Here is a 21,102-nt window from a genome sequence, read left to right as displayed (position 1 = left end):
TAATGTGCAAAGGTAAAAGTAGTTTAAAAAGTGAAGAGCAAAACACAATGGGTGTGATTGATTTGTTCTTTTGAAGTCACCTTCAAGCGTATGAAGAATTGAGATTAAAAAGAGTGGTGTCTAGAGAAATGGTGCAGTCCAGAAGGAACTGTCGCATCCTAGGTGAAAGTCTTGAGTGATCTGTCTGGGGTTTTGTTCTCGGTTGGCCTGTGATGGTAAATACCTGAAAAAGGGCCTCTTGCAGCCTATTCTGGAGGCGAGTGATATGACCTAAATGCAGAATTATCAGTGGTGAAGTACACTGCGGTTCAGTCCCTGACCACAGAAACACCTTGTTCTCTGAATTGTTCACATCTCCTGAACCAGGGTCTGTGTGACTCGGTGTTTGCCGTCTCCGTCAGCATTCAGCAGCCTCTCCATCCACCCCCCCGCTTCGAATGAGGACAGGGTGGCGGGGAACGTGTCCTCTCTTGAGTCACTTTTCCTCTGGTCTGAGCGCTTTGTGGTGGCTGCAACGTTTCAGCTGCTACAGTGAAAAAGAACAAAACGCCGTGACAGATCTTGCCTGAATCACAGGCAGCGAGGAAACCCCTCGTTCTCCTACCTGCCCACCTTGACTTTGGGAAATCCATCCCTGCTAGTACTGATAAATATAGCCATTTCCAGAATATCCTCCTCCTGCGTGGAAATTCTGAGCCAGAGGTGGAAAAAGGGGAGACGAATGCAAATGGAGACAGGGTTAGCAAAGGCCAGAGGGGCTGTGGGTGCTCCCTGCCAGGCTGGCTGGAGAGGGAGTAGCAGAGGGGTGCTGGTGTGGTCGTGGTGGGTTGAAAAAGCAGCAAAACCAAGTTGGCCGTTGCCTACCGCCCTCAGCGCAGATCCCCTTTTTTCCAGAGGGTATAATTCCGAAATGCAACCCCTCTTCGCCCTAAAAAATGGAGCCGAAGCAGGAGAATATGCTGTTCTGCTGGGCCGGGGGGTATAGGACGGCGAGCTCCACGTGAAGACGGCTGCAGGGCCGTGAGCTTCCATTTTGAATCACAGAGAATGATTTTTTTGACTGAGGTTTTTCCTTTCTGTCTTTTTAGCACCTGCAAGAGAGTGTAAAGCACACTGCAAATTAAATAGGATTTTGCAGTAATACTCAGGGCAGGGAATTCCTTTAAGTGACTTAACATTTTTCTTTTTCTTTTTTTTTTTTTTTTTTTTTTTTAAGGTTTATGTAGCATGCTTGGCCCATTTACCTTGCAGTACCTTATACTGGCTCAAAAATGAGGGCACGTACAAGTACCAGCCAGAAAAAGGGGGGGTGGGAAAGGATTTAAACGCCTTTATTGCTAGTTTTTTGCCTTGGTAGGTACTTTTAAGACTGCCTGCTTCCCCACTTACCCCCCCGGTACCACCCCGCCGGCCAGAGGTGGGTGACGGAGCGAGGTGACGGTGCATCTTGCGTGTACAGACGGAGGAGAGGAGGCTGCGCGGCCCCCGCTGCCGCCATTGTTTTAAGTTAAAAAATAAGAAAAAGGAGCCGTTCGGGCGGGAAGGGGCTGAGGCAGCGGAGGCGCAGCAGCACCGCCGCCATGCCGAGGGGTTGCGGCGGGCGGCCCCGTCGCTGCTCCCTTTGCCCTCCACCACCGTCCCCCGGGCCGGTGGGGGGGGGGGGGGGGGGGGAGGAAATGGCGGGTCTCCCCTCACGGAGGCGGGAGGTGGGGGTCGATGGCGGAACCCCCTTTCTCACACCACCCGCCTGCGCGGCCCCTTTAAGGGCCGGCGCTTGCGCGCGACCCCCCCTTCCCTTAGCAACCGCCCCCCCCCCCCCCCCCCGATGGAGTTGGGGGGGGGAGCGGAGGGTCACGCGCGGCCGCGGCGGGAGGGGGCGCGCGGGCGTGCGCGAGCCGGCGGCGGCACGAGGAGGGCGGGGCGACGGGGAGGGAGGGAGGGAGGAGGGGGGCGGGGCGGCGCGGGCGGGCGGGATTATTATGGGCTGTGGGCGCCGCCGCCGCCGCTGAGGAGCAAGATGGAGCTGTCTGCAGTGGGGGAGCGCGTCTTCGCCGCCGAGTCCATCATCAAGCGGCGCATCCGAAAGGTGAGGGACCGACCGCTGTGGGAGTGGAGTGGAAAGGGAGGGGGGGGCGGCCGCCGGACAGCCCCCTTCTCCCGCCCCAGCTCCTCAGTGCCGGGCCCCGGCCGAGCCGTTCGCCGGGCCCCCGCCTCACGCCGCTTCCCCCCCCCCCCCCCCCCCATACACACCCCCCCCTCACACCCCACCCCCCCCCCCGTGTGTGTGTGTGTGTTGCAGGGGCGCATCGAGTACCTGGTGAAATGGAAAGGCTGGGCCATCAAGTGAGTGCATCCCGTCGCGGCGGGGGGGGGGGGGAACCCGCCGCCCTGCGGGGGTCGGCCCCTGGGGCTGTGGGGGTTTGGGGAGGGGGGACGGGACGGGATGGGATGGGGGTCGGGGTGGTGGTGGGGTTTGGGCTCTAACCCCCACCGCTTATCCCCCTCTGCTGCCCGTGCCCCCGGCAGGTACAGCACCTGGGAACCCGAGGAGAACATCCTGGACTCCCGCCTCATCGCCGCCTTCGAGCAGAAGTGAGTGTTCATCCCCCGCCCCGGGCTGGGGGGGCTGCAGCAGGTTTGGCTTGGGGTGGGTGCGCGGGAAAGGGCATCCAGGCTCTTCTTTTTTTTTTTTTTTTTTTTTTTTCCTTTTATTCTCTTTTTTCTTTCTATTTTTTTTTTTTTTTAAACTTGTATGCTTCTGTTTCTCCCTTTGGGAAAAGTTTTAACTTCTTGACAAATTTGACTCCCTAAAGGGAACGAGAGCGTGAGCTGTATGGGCCCAAGAAGAGAGGACCTAAGCCTAAAACTTTTCTTCTGAAGGTAACTCTTATTTAAATAACTTAGGCCTAGCCAAACATCTCTCAAACCTCGCCGATGCATGCCCTTGGAAAGACTGGACTTTCAAGTGACTTGTGCTGGCCTCCTGGCTCTGGGAACACGGGGACAACCCGACAGGAAAGTAGGGGGGGGGGGGGGGAAGGCAGGGACGCAGTAGCGTGTGAGGGGAGAATGTGTGTGTGTGCGACGGGTGCCCCAGCAGGACGGTCGGCACACGCAGATGTGCACGGTGAGGCTGCAGTCTCTTTTTCCAATACCCTCTCACTCTTTACGGCCTTCTGCTGCCGCAGTGGAGAGCTAGCCAGCCCTGCTCCCTCTTTCTTCAGCAGCCTACTCCATCCAGCCCGTGCCCTGCAACTTAGCAGCATGCTGAGCCATCGGGCAGCTGTGGCGGGAATCCCGCTGCCACTTGTGCTCCTCCGATTGTGTTTCAGGGTGTAGGTGCTCCACGGGAGTTTTGTGAAGGGTTCATGTTTTGATCTGTAAACTGTAGGCTTGTTTCACTTTTTTTGGGGGTGGGTGAGGGGAGGAGTGTTTCACCTCTGCGTAAGATAGCAGCTGAAGTTTCCAGTTCCCCTCTGATAGACCCAGCACCTCTGCAAGAAGGTGTTGTTGTAGCATCTCTGCTTGCTTGCAGTGAAGAATGAGGAAGGTTTCCCTAGTGCAGTCCCCCTCCAATTTTTTTTCTTTCTTTTTTTAATTAAGGAATCTGGTAGCTGCGTGACTGCTGCGTGAGCTCTGTGGATTTATTAGTTTACAGACAAAACTCCTCGCTTGCTCCCCTCCTTTGCCCCTCTTTCTCTCCAACTATCTCAATCTCAGACTACAAATGAATGTAGAAACAACACACTTTTGTACAATTAAGACAGATGAGCGAGTTCACAGCTTCCCTGGTTTTGATAAAGCCCTGGAACAGCCAGGGCAGACCCTGTGGTAAGGCATCGCTATCACTAAGTCATCCTATGGCTTTGGGCAAGTCATTTAGCCTTTGTGCATGTTTCCCCATCTGTGAAACAGGTTAATACTTTTCTTTGCCTGACAGCAGTAGGAGCTTTACTCAAGTCAGCGCAGCGCTTTAACTGTATGAGCACCAGAAAGAGTGGTGGGGGCTAGGCTGTCACCTCTCCTCTGCTTTAAGAGGACATAACGAAGCACACAGAAGAAATGCAGGAACAGGCGTATTCTGATGCCTTGAGTAAAACCCAGGGGACCCTGGTAATCCTTGGAAAGTCCTGCTGATGGAACTGTTCTTCTCCCTCATTGCCTGTTTTTCTGCAAACAGTTTTCTGTATCTGCGGACTGAGAACTGCAAACATAACTGATATGTACCACCTCTTACGCTTTTTTCAGGGAAACTAGACTAGTTGGTTTTTCTCTTTCTGGCAGTCATGCATTAAATGAAACCCTTGTGTTTAGGTTTCCAACAATGCAGAGGAACGCTTAAAGGGAAACCACCAGCTTAAAATAGTTCTCTGCTTGAATTAAAAAAATACTGGTGTTTGTAACACCTGACATTGTTCAGAGTGGTAGAGAAGTGTTTATGCTGTGCTTTTAACGTTACTGTGTGTAATCAGTTTCTTTTTGATTCTGAATGTGATACGGCAAAATCCATTGTCAATTTTTCACTCGTTTGAAAAAACCAAAATCAACCCCCAAACTCAACAATAAAATCCACTCATTCCTCCTCTTCTCCCCTTGCCCTTTAAAACCCTCCTAAACTTGGAACCTGAATTATTCAACAGCGTCCTTTGAATCACGTCCCTGACACGTTTCTGTGGAACACCTTCCTTGTGCCAGCTACTCAAACACTACTGAAAACCTGTAGGCTTGCGGAGCTGGCTTGATACTTTGTAGAAGATGGATTGCGATAGGGAGCGAGATGAGCTCTCCTGAAGGCTGATGCCACGTTGTGGGAGAGGCTGGCAGGGCAGAGTGGTACCACTGCCGCTTGGTTTGCAGCTCTGGGAAACAGAGCTGGTGAAACTGTTAGTGCTCTGACTTGCCGTTTTTCTGTGACTTCAGATCCTACCCTAAAAATAACACCCTAGGCCAGGCAGCAAGAAGTAACTCTATCTCAGCTAGCCCTATCTGAACTTATTTGAGTTCTGTTCAGGCAAACCCACTAGCTGTGGCTGGAAATGTGATGGAGACCATGATAGTTTGCGTTGTGTGTAGCTCGGTCAATTCTTCTGTCCCGCTGAAGATGCGGGCTTGACCACTGCTAGCCCTGCAACACTGGTGCTGCTGTGGGAGGAGTGGGATTTGGTTCTGCCTTGTGCATTGCTAACCATGTTTTCAGTTCTTTCAGCTGCAGAATCTCTTGCCAGTGAGAATTTCGGAAGCAGGGGAAGAAATTTGATTCTTGCATCCCAGAGGGAGCCTTTGGAGTTGGCAGTTAGAACAATATTGTTTTTGATCTGTTAACTGAACAGATTAGGCCTGGATGCAGTGATGTTTAAGCAGGAGTCTGGCCTAGGACTGCTTTGGTAGACTAGTCCGCCCTCGACTCAGCGGCTTGCTAGGATTTTTCATTAAACTTAGGCTTCTGAGTCTCCAGTAAGGCATTGAAGTAAGTGTCCTGATATGCCACTCAGTCCCCTGGCTTGTGTGGGTGTTGTAGTTTGCAGTTGGGGCTAGGTTTATCCTGGGATTAGTTCTCAAAAGCTGCAGATAGGCACCCAGGGGGATTTGCAGAAAGCATTCCAGCAGGTTAGTGGCCCACGCCTTTGGAAAAGCTTTGAAAAGCTGCATCTTCGGCCACCTGCTGCCTTTGTAAGCCAGGCTCCTGTTGCTGAGAGCTAACACTTGCCCTTTCGATCAGACTGCAAAGGGAAATTACAGTCCAGGCTTTGTAATATCACTATCAAGATGGCCGGTGTTGAAAGTGACCCCTGCAAACTTCAACTGCAAAGTTTTGGGCAGGAAATGGGTCTTTATCCTCTGCATACTAGGGGCAAACTTTCCCACAGCTGAGATCAAGCTTGGCGGGAGGTTGTAATTCTTGGGAGGCTGCTGGTATGCTGCAAGCTTTATGCTGAGTGTATGGGAAGTGGAGTCCTTGGCCTGAAATGTACGTAAAGCTCTTACCTTACTACTTGGGTGTCTGGCAGAAGTCATCTTTGAGGACAGGACCTTCAGCTGTAGATCAGAATGGAAGCTGGTGCGAGGTTAGAAAAAGACGTAGTGCGTGCTATAGTGATATTCCTTTTTTCCCCTGCTCAGTTTGCTCTTTTTATTTTGCTTTTCCCTCAGCACTGTGCTGTGTGGAATGCAAAACTCGCCAACTAATCTAATAAAGTCTAGCAAGTGCTATTAAGAGACAGAGCCTGGTTTGCAAGCTCAGTGGGTGGCTAGCAAAGCCCCCTAGTTGGAGTGGCTGTAAATACCAAGGTGAAAAGACTGGAGAAGGTTAATGGGAAGGAAGAAGTAAGGGAGAGTAAAGAAGAGCCTTAGTGGGTGGGGGTTTGTGGGGGGAGAAGGGGCTGAGCAGCATGGTGTTCTGTCGCTTTGCCCTTCCTTGAACTCTAAAGTTGGAGTTGGGTTTCTTTTGATCTCCTCCCTGTTCGTAAATTATCCCTGAGCGGTTTGAAAACAGACCGTTCCCCTTTGTAGCATTTTGTTCCCCATCCAGTAGGGAAACTTTAGTTTATGGCAGTGTTGCTTGGGAGAACTGTGCTATGAACTGGCTTGCTGTTGCCTTGTCACTTGGAAGACTGCAGAAGAAAGAGGGCGATAAAAAGGCAGAATGGCAGCCAAAAAGGGGAAAGAAGAGCTCTTGCGAATGCTGTTTGGAGCAAGGACTGTGGGAATGCAGGTGGAGAATAAAAGACAAAGCAGAACCAGTAATTTATGAGAGAGTAGCGCTACTATGGTGCAGCAGCGCTACTGGAAATGACTTGATTTTGAAATAATTAACTAGAAATCCGTTGCCTTACAAGGTCTCTTTTTGTCTTTTTTTTTTTCTTCCAAATTGCAGAGGTTTTGATACAAATCAGGTAAGAAAGGCTTTTCTAAGCACGTGTCCATGTACGTGCTTGTGTGCTTCAGTGCGTTAAGGGAATGAATGAACAAATACGCTTGCTGGGCCTCAAGGGACATTTATTCAGAAATAGTAGGGAACAGGGGAGCTATACTAGTTCCCAGGGGCAATGAGGGAGAGCTGTACAAGCTAAATAAAGGTGATACATATCCCAAAAGGGAAGAGGGGGAAGGGAAGCAATCCTAGCAATTGACTTGCTCTCGTGACAGAGCACTGCAGCAAGCCTCCAGAAGCTGCATCCTGATGTAGGCTGAGCTGTAAGCAGAGAGCGAATTACTTCGTATACATGCCGAGTACCTCTTTGGCAGTGAGCAAATCCTGCGGGTGAAAACAGCAAAACCCAGAGAGGCAGTTTCCATTTGGAAAACTTCTGAGTTAAGTAGCAAACTGTGGTGATGGAGCTGAAAGGATTAAACAGGTTTGTTTTTTCGAAGACCTTATGCTCATACAGCTCATGAGTGTGATCGAGTAATGGATCCGTAGCAGGGAGAAGTGCGTTTCCAGCAGATAAAACTGAATGCTGAGTCCTCTCCAAACCAGAAGTAGCAAGTTACTTAATGTGAAGTTGGAAGCAGGAGAAGGAGAGCCCAGAAAATGTGCTGTCCTCTGCAGGGAAGAGACTCGAGTTCGTGTAGCTGATGCCTGAATAAACCTGATCCTGTGGTAGGAATACTGAGCTTTGCAAGTGAGAGGGCTCTGGGGGCTGGTCTTAGATAAAGCATCTGATACTATTTTTCTTGAAACCTTACCTGGAAAAACAAGCTGGAGGTAAGCTGAATATTTGCATATTGCTCTTTGGAACTTGTGTTGAAGCTGGCCACTGGAGATAGCAGTGTAGCACCAGGGGAGGAGTGTTGGGTCCCAGCTTACCCTCTCTCTTAATAATCTGGCCAAAGAGATTCATGCTGTGTGTAGTCTACCCGGAGACTACTGAAACTGTAATTTAATAAATGCAGAGAGCTGAAACATGAGTTAGAAACAGCTTTAAACTGGAGGAAGTGCCCCAGAACTAACTGGAAACGTAGACACGTATCAAGTGAAGGAGACCTACTGGTTCTGGCACACTGGAAAAGTCCTAGCCACGGACCAGGGCTCTGTGCTAGCTGCTGTGTAAGCACAAAACCAAGACAGGTCTCTCTGTCAAACCAGGACAGGAGCTGATTAACGTGCACAGGCTGAGCAACTAAAATCAGCAGGACTATGGAAGTGGCTGGGCAGTGACCATCCCAGCATTATTGCTTTTCATTTAATGTGGTTGATGGGAAGCTTTGCTGAGGAATTTTGGGGTGTATAAGGCAACTGTGGGTATTTGTGACTGCTTCCCCCAGACTCGGGGGAGGCCGCCTTTTTTCTCATGTAGGTGATGGAAGGCAGCAATGTGGGCAGGTGGCAATTAGACTCGACTCCGAGCAGAGTGGCACAGAGGGGGCATGATTACAGGGTAGGGAATTAATCTAGAAGACATGCGGCGTTGGCAGCCCAGGAAGCCCTGAAGGATGCCTGTGTCTATCCGCTGAAGCTGTGGATCAAGGATTTTTACTGGCGTATCTGTCTGTACCTTCTGTCTGGCTTCCCCGTCCTGCGTTTTGGAACCGGACATTGCGTTGTGCTTTGCTCTCAGCTGAACAGTGGTAAATTGGCAAGAAGCCCAAAGCACAAGAGCAGCAATGCTGGAAGGGCTGACTGTGATGGGAAAGAGGGGGGAAAGGAAGAATAAAGTTGTTAATCCAGGCTGTGCTGGTATGTAATGTCAGAAAGCAAACTGTAGCTTGTCCTGGTGTTTACCATCTGCTTCAGAGGGACCTGTGAAGAGAGCGAGAGAGCACAGCCCTAGATGTGCGTCTGTGTCTGCCTGTGACCTCCTGACGGGGTCTGCAGGATCTCTAAATTGTGGATCAGTAGGATGGGTTGGGGAGAGTTGATACGTGGTGCAGGGAGTTCATCTGGTGCTGCTGCTGTGCTCCAGGCTGTAGGATGCCTGGGACAGGAACTGTGTCTACCTATTTGTTTTCTGAACAGTTTAAGGCATGGAGTAAGGCATGAGGCTGAGCAAAGAGAAACTAGCTGGACACTGGGATGCTTCCTGCTATAGCAGGACGTGTTGGGTTTGTCTGTGCTGGGGACGCTTCCCTCTAACTAGGTGAAACAGCCCTGTTACAGCCCAGGGTTAACGTGGAGAGTGTGTGCCTGCCTTGGCAGTCGTATTACTCGTCCCTGTTTCTTTGTCAGTTGGCTAATACAAAGCCTAGAGTCCCTGGTTCAGATGAGCCTCTGGTCTGTGTGTTCACATAACAACCAGGGAAGGAGGCCTCATCTTTGTAGTCCTTTTAAAGCCAGGGTACAAGTAATACTGAAGGGCATGATCATCCAGCATTATCCAGGGAGGAACAAAATGTCTTCGCGTCTCTGTTCTCTGCTCATTCAGGATCTTCTGAAGTTCCTGTGGGGATCTCGACGGTAGAATAGGGGCACTGGGGTGACAGCAAAGCTCTGGGGATGTAGGGCCAGGGCTTTGAGCTTATTGTGCAAGAGCTGGCCTGGGCCCCTCGCTTCGATCTGTTAGATTCCTGCCTTCACACGCACGTTTTTTTTCCGCAGGCGTTTCTCTGGTAGGAGGCAGAGCCTGCGGGGTGACAAAGGAGATGGTGTTGGAGTGCTTAAGCTCTTAGCTGGCAAGAAGCCATCCCGATGTTGGCTAGGGGGCAATGGGATGGAAAAATTGGGGAGGAAAAGCAGCTGTCTTCTTCTAGCACTGCAGTTCTTGTCGTGCCCACGAGGTGGGGGAAGCTGCTCACTAGATGGGCAATGGGAGGGGGGGCTCGCCTGTCCCCTCCAGGCCTGGGTCACTTCTGCCTGTGACCGCTGCTGAGAGGGAATAAGGAAGGGGGTTTGTTTGGGCAAGGAGTGGGGTGCAGGTGGCAGGCTGAGCTCTACAAGCAACTGTGCTCTGACAAGGCGTGGTGTAAGAATATGCTCTAGGTTTCCATGCCCACAGGGTCTTTGGGTCACACTGCCTCAATTTACCAATGAAACTGTTGTCCTGTTGCCAGAAAGTGTTCCTGTCTCTGGTACGTGAACCAAGGCAGGTTTTGGCACTATCTCCAAGCTCCAGAAAAGCTTTAAAAGTCTTGTTCCCCTGCTCTGGCTCTCAGGGAAGGCTGACACCAAGCAGTTGAACTGGTGCTGCTCCTGCTCTGTTTCGTTAGTACATTTCAAACAAGTGTGGTGTTCAAAAGGACAAGGCAATCTCTTATTCTTTGGTCATGCAGTTAAACTTGACTTGAGTTCCAGCTGGCCTAGTCTCTGGTTTTAAACACTGGGCCTTGCTGCCACAGCAGAGTAAGGATAAACAACTTGCTTGTGGTCTCTAGTTAAAATTAAGCTTCAGATCTTTGCGTTTCTTGTGTTTAGCTAAGACAGCTCCAACAGACCACTCTCACGCGCCTCTAGTTGTGTTCCTCAAGACCCTCTTCCGCCATGCTTTCCAGAGCAGATGAGTCTGGTTGTGGGAGGGGAAGAGCAAACTGGATGCATTACTCTTCATCTCCCCCTTGTCTTGTGCTCATTTCATAGAGGACCTGATACAGTCTCCTGTTGTGGGACTCATATGTAATTTTGGATGCTAACTCAGCACTAACAGCCCCAATGCCTAGGAGGACGCTTGGTTGTTTGGCTGGCAGTGGAGGGTTGTGGATGTTGGCTGGTGATGACTGAGGGGGGGGCCTTGGAAACCATTAACTGTAATGCTAAAACATGGCTGGAGGGTGGCAATTTCCTCTTGGGGAAAGCACGTGCCAACAGGGGCACAGCCTAGGGAGTAATTTGCCCAAAAAGGATATAGACAGTGCCCTGTGCTTCTATGATGCTGCGCCGTAGCTATCAATAGTCCATAGGTGTGTACGTGTGCTTGTCATTAATGTGGGTATAAACATGACACGGCATTGCTGGTAAGCGCGTGTCCTGATGTTAGCGATGTCCAATTTGAGATTTGGCTGCACCTAGGTTGCCTCTCTGACCCTGTTTTTTTTCTCTCTCCCCACCACCGCAGGCTCGGGCCCAAGCGGAGGCCCTCCACATTGGGGATGTACACTTTTCTGTCAAGCCTGGTTCTAGCACCTCCTCTCCCAAGCTCCACTCCAGCGCCGCGGTGCACCGGCTCAAGAAAGACATCCGGCGATGCCACCGCATGTCTCGGAGACCCCTGCCCCGTCCAGACCCCCAGAACGGCGGGAGTGTGGGTGGTGGGGCTGGCATCCGTCCTCCCGTCTCGCCCTTCTCGGAGACCGTCCGCATCATCAACCGTAAGGTGAAACCCCGCGAGCCCAAGCGCAGCCGCATCATCCTCAACCTCAAAGTCATTGACAAAGGTGGGAAGCCAGCCAACGGGGCCGGGGGCCTGGCTCGGCCCAAGATCCCGTCCCGAAACCGTGTCATTGGCAAGAGCAAAAAGTTCAGCGAGAGTGTCCTCCGTACCCAGATCCGCCACATGAAGTTTGGCGCCTTTTCGCTCTACAATAAGCCGTCCGCTGCGCCTGCCCCCTCTCTGGAGGGCAAAGGGGAGGCTGAAGGCTCCCAGGCAGCCTCCTGTGGGCTCATTATGAGCTCCACCCCCTATGATGCCCCCAGCTCCAGCTCCTCCGGCTGCCCATCGCCCGCCCCCCACTCCTCCTCCGACCCCGATGATTCCCCTCCGAAGCTGCTGCCCGAGACCCTCAGCCCAGCCATCCCCGACTGGCGCGAGTCAGAGGTCCTCGACCTCTCGATTCCGCCCGAGTCAGCCGCCACCAGCAAGCGTTCTCCCCCAGGAGGGTGCAGTGGGGGGCAGACGCCCTCCTTGTCCCTCTCATCTTCTGACCCGGAGCAGGAGGCCGGCGACTGGCGTCCCGAGATGTCCCCTTGCTCTAATGTGGTGGTCACGGATGTCACCAGCAACCTCCTCACCGTCACCATCAAGGAGTTCTGCAACGCGGAAGATTTTGAGAAGGTGGCGGCGGGCGGTGGTGGCGGAGGCAGCAAGTGAGCAGCCAGGTCCCCCCGCTCCAGGGGCATGGGGGGAGCTCTACGTGCGAGAAGTCGTGGTGCGAATGGCTGTCCTTAGTTCTCTCCTTCTCCCCTTGGCTGTCCCTCTGCCCTCACTACCACCCTTCCTCCTCCTTTCCCCCTGCCCGCTCCCTCTTGCCTGGAGGCTGGAGCGTGTCAGTGGTAGGGAGCGGGGGCACCCCCCGTTCCTGGGTGTCGCTGCCGCTGGGAGGAGGCAGGGAGGGTCGTGGTGGGGCTGGGGAGTGGTTGTTTGTCCTTGAATGTGGTGTTGTCCAACGGGCGGTGGAGCCTTTGGGGATGAGGGATGGGAGAGACATGCTCTCCCATCTGTGTGCCTGTGGGGGTGGTGGGGAAGGTGCTCTTCCTCTTCCTTCCCCTTCCATCTTTGACAAAAAGTGAAGAGGAGCTCCAGACCCTTGAAGGGGGAGGATGTAAGAGGATTGGAGCCCTTGCCCACAGCCCCCCAAGCCTTCTCCCACAGTGTGCATGCAGTCTCTTTCATTCCTGTTTCCCCCTTGCCGTGACTCTGATCCTGCCATCCTTCCTGGCCTGTGGCCTGGCTCTGCACTCTCCTCTGCTGTCCTCATGGCAGTTGCTGATCCAGATGCCCCCAGAGCGAGGGGGAGAGGGGCAGGTGAAGCGTCATGCCTGGAAGGTGCTTGAGACAAAGATGGGGAGTGCCCCACACAGCATACGCCCCCATATTGGCTTCCCCTTTCCTTTGACTATTGGTGCTACCTTGGCAGTTGTATGGGTGCTTTCAGGTGCCCTGGTCCCTCCTCTTCTCCTGCATCTTCCAACTTGCTCAGCTCTGCAGGGGGAAGGGAAGAAAAGGGGAGTCTGCTTCTGGCCCAGATCTTCCTCCTGGTGTTCATCACTTGCACTTGCTTGGGGGAGAGGGCATGAAATGCCCTTCCCTGGCCTTTCCGTGGTGGAAGTGGGAGTGGGCCATGCATCCATCCTTCAGTTTGGGGGAAGATACGCTGACAGCATGATGTTGCTCCAGCTGGGTGAGGCTGGTCTCCTGCCTTGCGCATAAGCTTCCCCCGAACCTTTTTGCTTCCCCCCGCTCCCTCAGAAGGAGGGAGGGAGGGAGGGATGCTAAGATGGGTCGTTTGCTCTTCCTGCTTCTTTTCTTCTCTCCTGCTCTCCCTTCCCTGTGGTGGATGGCCTGGAAGAGGGCTCCCCTCTGTCTTTGCAGGATCTGAAACAGCCCTTACAACTGTCAACCAAAGGTGCTAATAAGAAATAACTATCTCTTTGACATCGTATGCATGTGCGCTGGATCTCTTCCCCCAGAGCTCCTGTGAGCTGATCTAGAAATTCCTTCTCATCGCCCCTAGCAAGTAGGAGCGAGCGAGACCACAGCTTGCTGTTCTTTACCCACGGCTCCCTCTTTCCCTGACCACCCCTTGTTCACATCCAAAATAAGCTCTCTCTTTTGCCTGCCGTTTCTGGCCTGCTCTGTTTCTGTGTGGGTCCTAAGCTTCACAGTGAGATGCTGTTCCTTTGCTCTCCCTTTCCCCCCTACTCGCACAGGACTCAGCCTGTAGGGGCAAGGAAAAGAGGTGCTGATCAATCAGTGGGAGAGCCTCACCTCTCAGCCCTATCCCTGGTATTTGGGATGGGGCAGAGCGGTGTCACTTCTACATAACATGCTGCAGAGGTGAAAAGGGTGGAAAAAAATTCCCCGCGCCAGGGCTCGCCTACTTACAAAACTGCCCTGGGCGGGTGAACATGAGTGGAATCGTCCCCTCTGGTGCTTCCACACGAGGATGCTCGGGAGCTGCTGGCTCTGAGGAGTGCTCTCGTGCGGACTAGTGATTTTGTGGTTGCAGTGGTCCGAGGGTAGAAGGGAGGCAGTCTGTGGGAGAGAGGTGATGCTTGTCTGCCCCAGGGGTGTCGTTGGGACAGTAAAGGGATAGACAGGCTTCTGACCTTAATTAGGGCTTCTGTGCCCAGAGCTTGTCTTTTCCCGGCCTCCAGCGCCTGGGTTGCTGTAATAAAATCTTTGCTGCCCTTCCCACAAGCCTTGCCTTGCAGCAGGTGGTATTCAAAGCCGTGGGGCACGGTGAATTCACACCAATTGCGGTTGGGTGTCTGTGCAGACAGTCTGAGGGGGATTCCAGGTGCTGTTAGCACCACCCTTTGCACACCTCTTTTTTTTTTTTTTTTTTTTTTTTCTTTCCTTGGTTAAAGAGCTTAGTGGACTCTTTGGGGATGCAGTTGCATTCACAGAGGAAGCTAGGGGCAGGGAGAAAGAGACTTCCCCGATCCATTCACCAAGCTAAGGCTTCCTATAACTTGTTGGACTTGTGTGCGTGTCTGTATTAATACCTGCCTGTATTTTTTGTGTCTATTTTTTTTTTTTGGCATCTTTCCTGTGCCTGGCACACCCAGGGATTCCTTATTTTAGCATAGCCTATCCATTTGACTGCAGCTTCAAAGATGAGCAGTTTGTAGGCATAGGGAAAAGCTCGCTCTTAGGGAAATAGCGAGGAGATTCTTCTCTCTTTTTTTTTTTTTATTTTTTTTGTTCTCCCCCCTGCCCCCCCCCTTCTCAACAAGAACTATTCTGTGGCTGTCAGATAAGAGGAGCTTCTTTGTGGGGTGGATGCAAACCGGCCAGTCACTTTAGGTTGTTAAGTTACTGTTTGGTGTGTATGTGGTGATGTGTTTTGTTTCGTGGTATTGAGGTTCTGGAAAAAAAAAAAATGAAGCGTTTAAGTGGGAGATAAAAGGGAACTTTAATAGGAAACTCTTGATGTGTTTTGGCCAAGATGTGTTCACTTGGCAGAATTCTTTTCCCCAGTGTCTCTTGTATGGTGTTCTTTGGGGGCAGGGGGCAGGAATTGTTTAATTGAAGGGGTTTTGCCTTTCTCCAGAGTGACAAGCAAGGGGACTGTCTGTGAAGAGCAAAACAGTGGGTCATTGTAGGGATACTCCGTGAGGACCTTCTTCCTGTGGCGAGGAGATGAGGGGACTTGTTGCGGCAGAGGAACTCGTGCAGTAGATCCTCTTTGTGGAGGAAGAAAGGAGTATGATCCGGCTTGCAGACACAGCTCGACTGCTTGTGTGACAAATCTCTCCCTGGGTGGGTCACCAGGTGGGAACCAAACCCTGAACCTCTGGATCCGAAATGAGGATCCTGTGCTGTTTTGAGTTAGAGAGTTGCTAACTTGAAGGCAGCAACAGCCTCAAGTTCCCTTAGGTGGACAAGCCACTTGAGGCTGACTAACCTACCTTCGTATTCACGTGGGTTATGCTCCTCCTTCTGAATTTTTGCCCTTGCTCCGTAAGATGGAGATGGGAAAGAAGATCCATCCATGCCCTTTAAAAAGGGCATGGGATTGAGGGAGGAGTTTATTTTGAAAGTATCCCCTTCCCTTCCCCATAACCCCTAGGAAAAAAAAAAAAAACACAACAGGGAAATATTCTCTGTGTCTGTGCCATGTTTGTTCTCTTGTCGTCGTGTTTTTAGAGGAGATTTTATGATGGAGTGGAAAAAGTGAAATGATTAGTTTTGCATAAAAAAAGAAAAGTTTAAAAAAAATTTCTACAGGGAGAGAGCGAGAGAGAAAGTTTAAAAATGAATAATAAATGCAGTGATTGCACAAACTGTAGTGGTATTAGATGGTCCTTAGAGAAAAGAGTATTTTGTAGTATCGAAGCATGTGTGTCTGGGATGGTGTTTGGCTTGCTTGAACTGGAGGGAAAGGCATTCTGGGACTAAGCAGCGATCTCTGAGCTGAAAAGGCAAGTTGCATGTTGGAGGAACCCTGTCTACAAACCCTTCCCGTCCTTGCCTCCCAAGTGTTGGAGTGAGTTCCCTTCCCTCCCATACCTCTCCTGTGAGCTAAGGTGGAGTCTCCAAGTGGTTTTCCGGCCGAGCGGCCCTCAGAAATGGCCGGTCGCGTTCTGCCAGAACGTGGATCGGGCCACCAACATGGAAACAGTTGACTTACTTTGCGTGCACAGCAAGCTGCTAAGATTTGGGGTTGGCATGTACCTTTCCTGCCAAGTCACTGTCTCTTCTCTTTTCCTTCCCCTGTATCCAAGCAGGATTAAACACGGTGGGCTTATCTCCCAGGACACAGATACGCCTCCCCTCCTTAGGGTCTCTTAACTTCTTCCAGCGTCAGGTGGAGAGTGGCATTTTTCCGTATAGGATTCACCACATCAGGACAGAGAACCGAGTCCCATCTGTATGTAGTCCGGCGTCCCATCTTTGACAGTAGTCAGATCTTCAGAGGCAGATGAGAGAGCTGCCTCCTGTGCTCTGAAGGTGTTGCCGAGTGAGGCATACCCTCTTCTTGAGGCCAGCAAATGCTGGAGGTTTTGGGGTGGGGAGGGGACAGGAACACCTCGACAGGACTGTTCTCGAGTAGGGCTGTCGCCTTTTGCTCCGGCTTCCTGGGGGGTGGTGGGGATGAGTTGCCTGAATGTTTCTTCAAAGCGAGGAGGCAGCTCTTGCGTGCTGGCTTCCCCTTCCAAGATGTCTCTGCTGGGCATTCATCTGGTGCGTGGGAGTGACTGTAGGGAAGAGGGAAGCCACCAGATGTTGGCGTCTGAACAGAAGGTGGCAGGCAGGGGATGCTAGGACAGCTTTTCTTGTCTGGACTTCTCTGGTGCCCTTGGCTTTGCAGTGGCAGGTGACGGATGTCTCGATGCCTCCCATAGCCTGGGCTGCTCTCGGGAACTTTTTCTTTCTCTCTCTGCCCATCGAGCTCTGTCAGTGCTTCCCACAGCCTTCAGCTTGGAGTGGCAGCCTCCTGTCTTGTGCTCTCTTTTCTCCTCGCTGAGCAGAGTGGGACTGGGGAGGCGTGAAGCTAATGAGATGCAAGCTCCTTTTGAGATGGAAAATGGAGAAATAGAATGTGGCGAGCAGGCTCAGCTGTGGTGAGCCACTACTTAATTTCTGTTTTCAAAAGAAAAGGAGCATTTCTCCGCGTCTCCCCGTTACCAAAGTTCCCAGGGAGATTTTGTGAAGTAAACAAAACAAAAAAACCAATCCTGCTCTTTACCAAGTAGGAGCTGTCTCTGAGCTGAGTCTTCCTAGGGATTTCACTCCCTTTCCCAGCCCCTCTTTGTAGAGGAGGTTTCAGCAGCTCCCAGTGTTTGGAGATGATCGCCTTCCTGGGGACCTCCTGGCAAAAAGAGGTTGCCGTGCTGAAGGATGGTGTCCCAAGTCCTCCACACTTCTGCCCACCCCAGGTTGTGGCATTAGTGAGGCTGCTCGGGAGCAGGTCCTTCTTCCCAGGGAGGTGTAACAAACCTGGAGTGCGTGTCTGGCTAAGTGCTTATTTTTTCCCCTTGCCTCCTTCCCCACCTTCCGACAAGACCTTTTCCTCCTTGCCTGGCGCATCCTTTTACTCCAATGTCGCTTGCTTTTGCTGCATTTTTCAATTGCCCAATAATCGTGCAAGAGCTGGGATCTTATTTACTTTTTATATATAAATATATAAATATAAAAGAAACCCTTCCCCCTCCCCTCTTTCCCCCTGTCTCGCCCACCACCCTGTGCGCAGCCTTCCTGATCTCTGCTCTGAAGGTGATGTGCTGTAGAGGGTTAATTTGGGGCCGGGGATTCCGTGCCTCCTGGGTTCTGTTCCTTCTTGGTTTGCCGTGGCCTTTCTGCCAGCTGCGTCACTGCCCTGTGCCTCCGTCTCCCCCGTGTGGAGGGGGTGGGGGTGGAGGGGACCATCCTGCTGAGGGTGCTGGCAGCCCGACTCCCGCGGTGTTTGCACAGAGCCGGAGGAACGCCGAGTATTGCTTCAGAAATCCCCCTTTCCCTGTCCGTGCTTCCTTCCCTAGGTAACTCCAGCAAGTATCTTCATTTCATCGATGCTTTGGAGTTGAGCAAAGAAGTGGCTTTATTTTCTTTTCTTACTTTGATTTTTTTTTTTTTTTTTTTTTAGGTCCCTCCCCAGAGCACAATGTGTATGGTTTCTTTTTGGGGGTGTAGATGGGAGGAGATGTTGGAGTCTATCTCCATCCTCACCTTTGTCCTTCCATCCTCTACTTCTCTCCTCTTTTGATGTTGCCCTGCATCAGACTGATGTGGCTAGTGGGGTTTGCACCCTTGTCTGTGCAGGGTCGACAGCCTTGGCACCAGCAGCTTCGCACGTGTTCTGCATCGTGCATCTGAGGTGCCCTGTGCCCCGCCTGCTTCGCCTGTAAGGATATTGCAGGGCCCTGAGTTCTTCACCCTTTCTTTAAATTTCTCCCTCTGGGAGTGAAGGGAGGTGTAGTCAATTTGCCCTTCCTGTGGTCGTGGGCTGCCTCCGGCAGCTCTTCTGTCCCTTAAAGCTTCTCTGGTGGGAAACAAAATGTCTCCAGGACCGTTCGAAAGTGCGGTCCTTATGGTGACAGTCCCTGCACCTCAGGTGAGCGCTGTGCTTTGAGCCGTCTCCCTCCAGGCACCCACCCAAGAGTGCTGGCAGAGACGGCACCGGGGGTGGAGGAGCAGGGATGCCCTCTGCGCTCCCGGGCGGAGTGGAGCAGGGAAGCAGGCAGCAAGCACCGTGCTGCGGCGTAGGGAGGGAGGAAGGTGACAGAAGAGCAGTTAGGTGCCGTCAGGGTGATGCCAGCTTTGGCAGCGGCTCAGAAAATCTATCTGGCGGGAGGGAAGGGGCATGGTTGGGACGAGCAGCTGAAGCGTTGCTTCCCGTTTGTAGGGCCCCGGTTCTTGACTTCGTTCCTTTTTCAGCTGAGCACTTAGAGCTTGCACTAAACTGCAGGAGCGTAAAAGCACTTCGGGGGGCTTTGGGGCCTCGTAGGACTAGCAGAGCCCGTCCGTGCTCGCGAGCAGCCCCCCAGCTGCGCCCCGCTCTCCGGGGGTGCCGAGGGTTTCCTTCTGGGCAGAGCAGCAGGTGGGTTGCTCTTTCGCAGGTAGGTTGCTCTTTAGCTGTCCTGGAGGGAGCCTGCTGCTGCCAGCCCCCCGGCTGCAAAGGGGGACGTAGTCTTAGGTCAAGTTCTCAAACAAAACAACGACAAAAAAATACTTATTGTGATGACTTTTTTTAGAAAAAGGTTGTCGTGCCCATGCCTCCCCCAGGCTAATCAACTTGGTATCCTCTCCTCCTCTTCTTCTCTCCCCTGCCATTAAGCCTTGTACACTCCTTAAGAATAGAGGACTCTCTCTTTTGGGATATTCCCCCCCCCCCCTTGTTTGTTTTCCTTTTTGGATAGAAAGTTGTTTGGTGGTGGTGGAGGACAGGGGCCCACCTCATCTGTTCCTTCCTTTCACCTTCCCCAGTGCCAAGCTTAGGCTCAAATCCTGCAGATTCCTGCAAATACTGAACTTTGAGCAGGCGAGTTACCCCACTGAGCTCTGTGGTACTTGGGTGCTTCAGATTCTGCCTGTGCTTGAGTTTTGGCAGCATCAGAGCCTTCTCCTTTCTCTTAGAGAAGGTCAGACCTAACTCCTAGAGTGCTGATGGTTCTGGTGCAACCCATCTGTCTCTTTATTTCCCCTCACTTGGCATACAGAGTGAAGGTGGTGATTTTTTTTTTTAATTTAAAATAAACCTAAATATGTATCTTGTAATTTTTTTATTTTGAAAAAATGCATTTAAGGATTGTGCACGGATGAATTGTATCTATATATTTTTTTTGTCTTGCAATTTTCATTTTAAATATAGTGTTTGTTCAGTTTTTTGTTTTGTTTTGTTTTTTTAATCCAGTTCCCAGCTGGCTAAACTCTGTCTAGAGCGGATGGGTGGGAGGCGTAGCCACTGGAGGGGCGATTGAATCACCCCTTCCCCTGGCGCTTCCCACAAGAAAATGGTTTGCTCCAGGTTTGGGGGTGGGGGTTGTGCTAATTACTCTTGTATTCTTGTACATTTTGTTCTTTCTGCTGCTCTTGAATATTGTATCAATGCCAGAAATGGGGAGTTAAAGATTAAAAAAAAATAAAAATTAACCCCAATAAATTGTTACATTCCAAAACCTGTTGTCTTCTCTTCCTTGGGTGGGCTGTGACCCGCTCTGGGTACGAGCGCCCTGCGGAGCTGGTGGTGGGGATACTGCAACGCCTGCCCTAAGCCAGTGTCAATCAGCTCTGCAAATGCAAACACACTTAGTACCTTCCTATGTACTGCGGGTCAGTTCTGGTTCGGGTCTTCAGACCCTTCTGGACACAGAGAAGCTCTGGCAAAGGACGAGGGAGACTTCTGTAATGCTGAGGGAAGGCAGGGGGCACTTTGGGAAGGTCAAACTGTAGCAAGCAGAACCCGAACGCGCTCCTCCAAATGGCTTTGGAGAACCTCCCCTGGGTCTCCTGCATCCTTTTCTTTTAAAAATGAAATTAGATCCGAGCACAACCTGGGACATGGTGGCTGAAAAATGCCTTGGGCTTTTCCCAACTCCAAAACGCGTGCCTAAGTGCGCTTTATGATGTGCTGTCGAAGAAATAGAGTGAAAAAGACTCTTAACGTGTGTAATCAGAGCCCCAAATGCACTCCATTAGTCCCTCGCCTATAGAAACATATCAAAAAAGGTTACAGCAAAATTTCAGGTGGGGAAGCTCTCTTGGCACGAGGTGCGATGGGGCAAGCGGATGATTTTTGGGTGAAGAGGCACTTGCTCCTCGGGTGGGCAGGGGAGGGGAGCAGGAAGGCTGCTTCTGGGTGCTGGGAAAGGGGTAGTGACCGGGTGCAGCTGTGGGGCGTCACCATCGAGCTCCAGCCAAAACACCTCCGGGGCCGCCCTTCGGCACGCTGATCCGGGTCTCACGCTGTTCGGGTCTTGGCTGGAGAGGGAGAGGTTGGGCTGAGCTGGCGGTTCCTGGGGAAGAGTCAAGGTGAGCCAAGGCTGGGGTCGCTTGCGATGCTTCTCCAGCATCTGAGGCTCGACAAGCCACAGGAGAGCCCTCGCCACCGGTGACGTGTCTTGGCTGGCCGGCAGCAGGGAACGCTGCCCAGCGAAGCAGAGCGCGGCCAAGGTGTTCTGCTGTTCGTGTCGTGCCATCAGGCTCGCCTTGCCTCCGCCGCCTGCCAAAAACACCCGTGGGGCTGGCGCGCTCTCCCTTGCCCCAGCACCCTGGTTTTGCTGAGAGGGGAGCGGGCTTTCGGCTGGACCTGAGTACAGCACATGAAGCCACCTCTGCCCCGTGTTTTCTGGAG

General features: G+C 52.1%; 1 protein-coding gene across 2 annotated transcripts; it reads left to right on the top strand.

The window, feature by feature from the left end:
• Window positions 1–1,975: 1,975 nt before the first annotated feature.
• CBX6 (chromobox 6) lies at window positions 1,976–19,920 on the top strand. Of its 2 annotated transcripts, none has more exons than XM_049822517.1 (5): window positions 1,976–2,086; window positions 2,300–2,343; window positions 2,527–2,592; window positions 2,814–2,880; window positions 11,040–19,920. In XM_049822517.1, exons 1-5 carry the CDS (start codon window positions 2,018–2,020, stop codon window positions 11,955–11,957), a joined length of 1,164 nt encoding a protein of 387 aa, XP_049678474.1. In that variant the 5' UTR covers window positions 1,976–2,017; the 3' UTR covers window positions 11,958–19,920. The 2 variants fall into 2 exon arrangements, with proteins under 2 accessions (XP_049678474.1, XP_049678473.1); XM_049822516.1 differs by having other exon boundaries at window positions 10,986–19,920.
• The last annotated feature ends 1,182 nt before the right edge of the window (window positions 19,921–21,102 follow it).

The sequence above is a fragment of the Accipiter gentilis genome, chromosome 18, assembly GCF_929443795.1.
Source record: "Accipiter gentilis chromosome 18, bAccGen1.1, whole genome shotgun sequence".
NCBI lineage: Eukaryota > Metazoa > Chordata > Aves > Accipitriformes > Accipitridae > Astur > Astur gentilis.
Note: the sequence above shows the minus strand (reverse complement) of the source record. Positions and strands in the feature narration are given on the sequence as shown.

Excerpts from the sequence above, each read along its gene's own strand:
- CBX6 (XM_049822516.1), top strand. The coding sequence starts at position 2,018 with ATGGAGCTGTCTGCAGTGGGGGAGCGCGTCTTCGCCGCCGAGTCCATC. Across the intron at positions 2,593-2,813 it reads ATCGCCGCCTTCGAGCAGAA|GGAACGAGAGCGTGAGCTGT; the intron begins GTGAGTGTTCAT and ends GACTCCCTAAAG. Across the intron at positions 2,881-10,985 it reads CTAAAACTTTTCTTCTGAAG|GCTCGGGCCCAAGCGGAGGC; the intron begins GTAACTCTTATT and ends CCACCACCGCAG.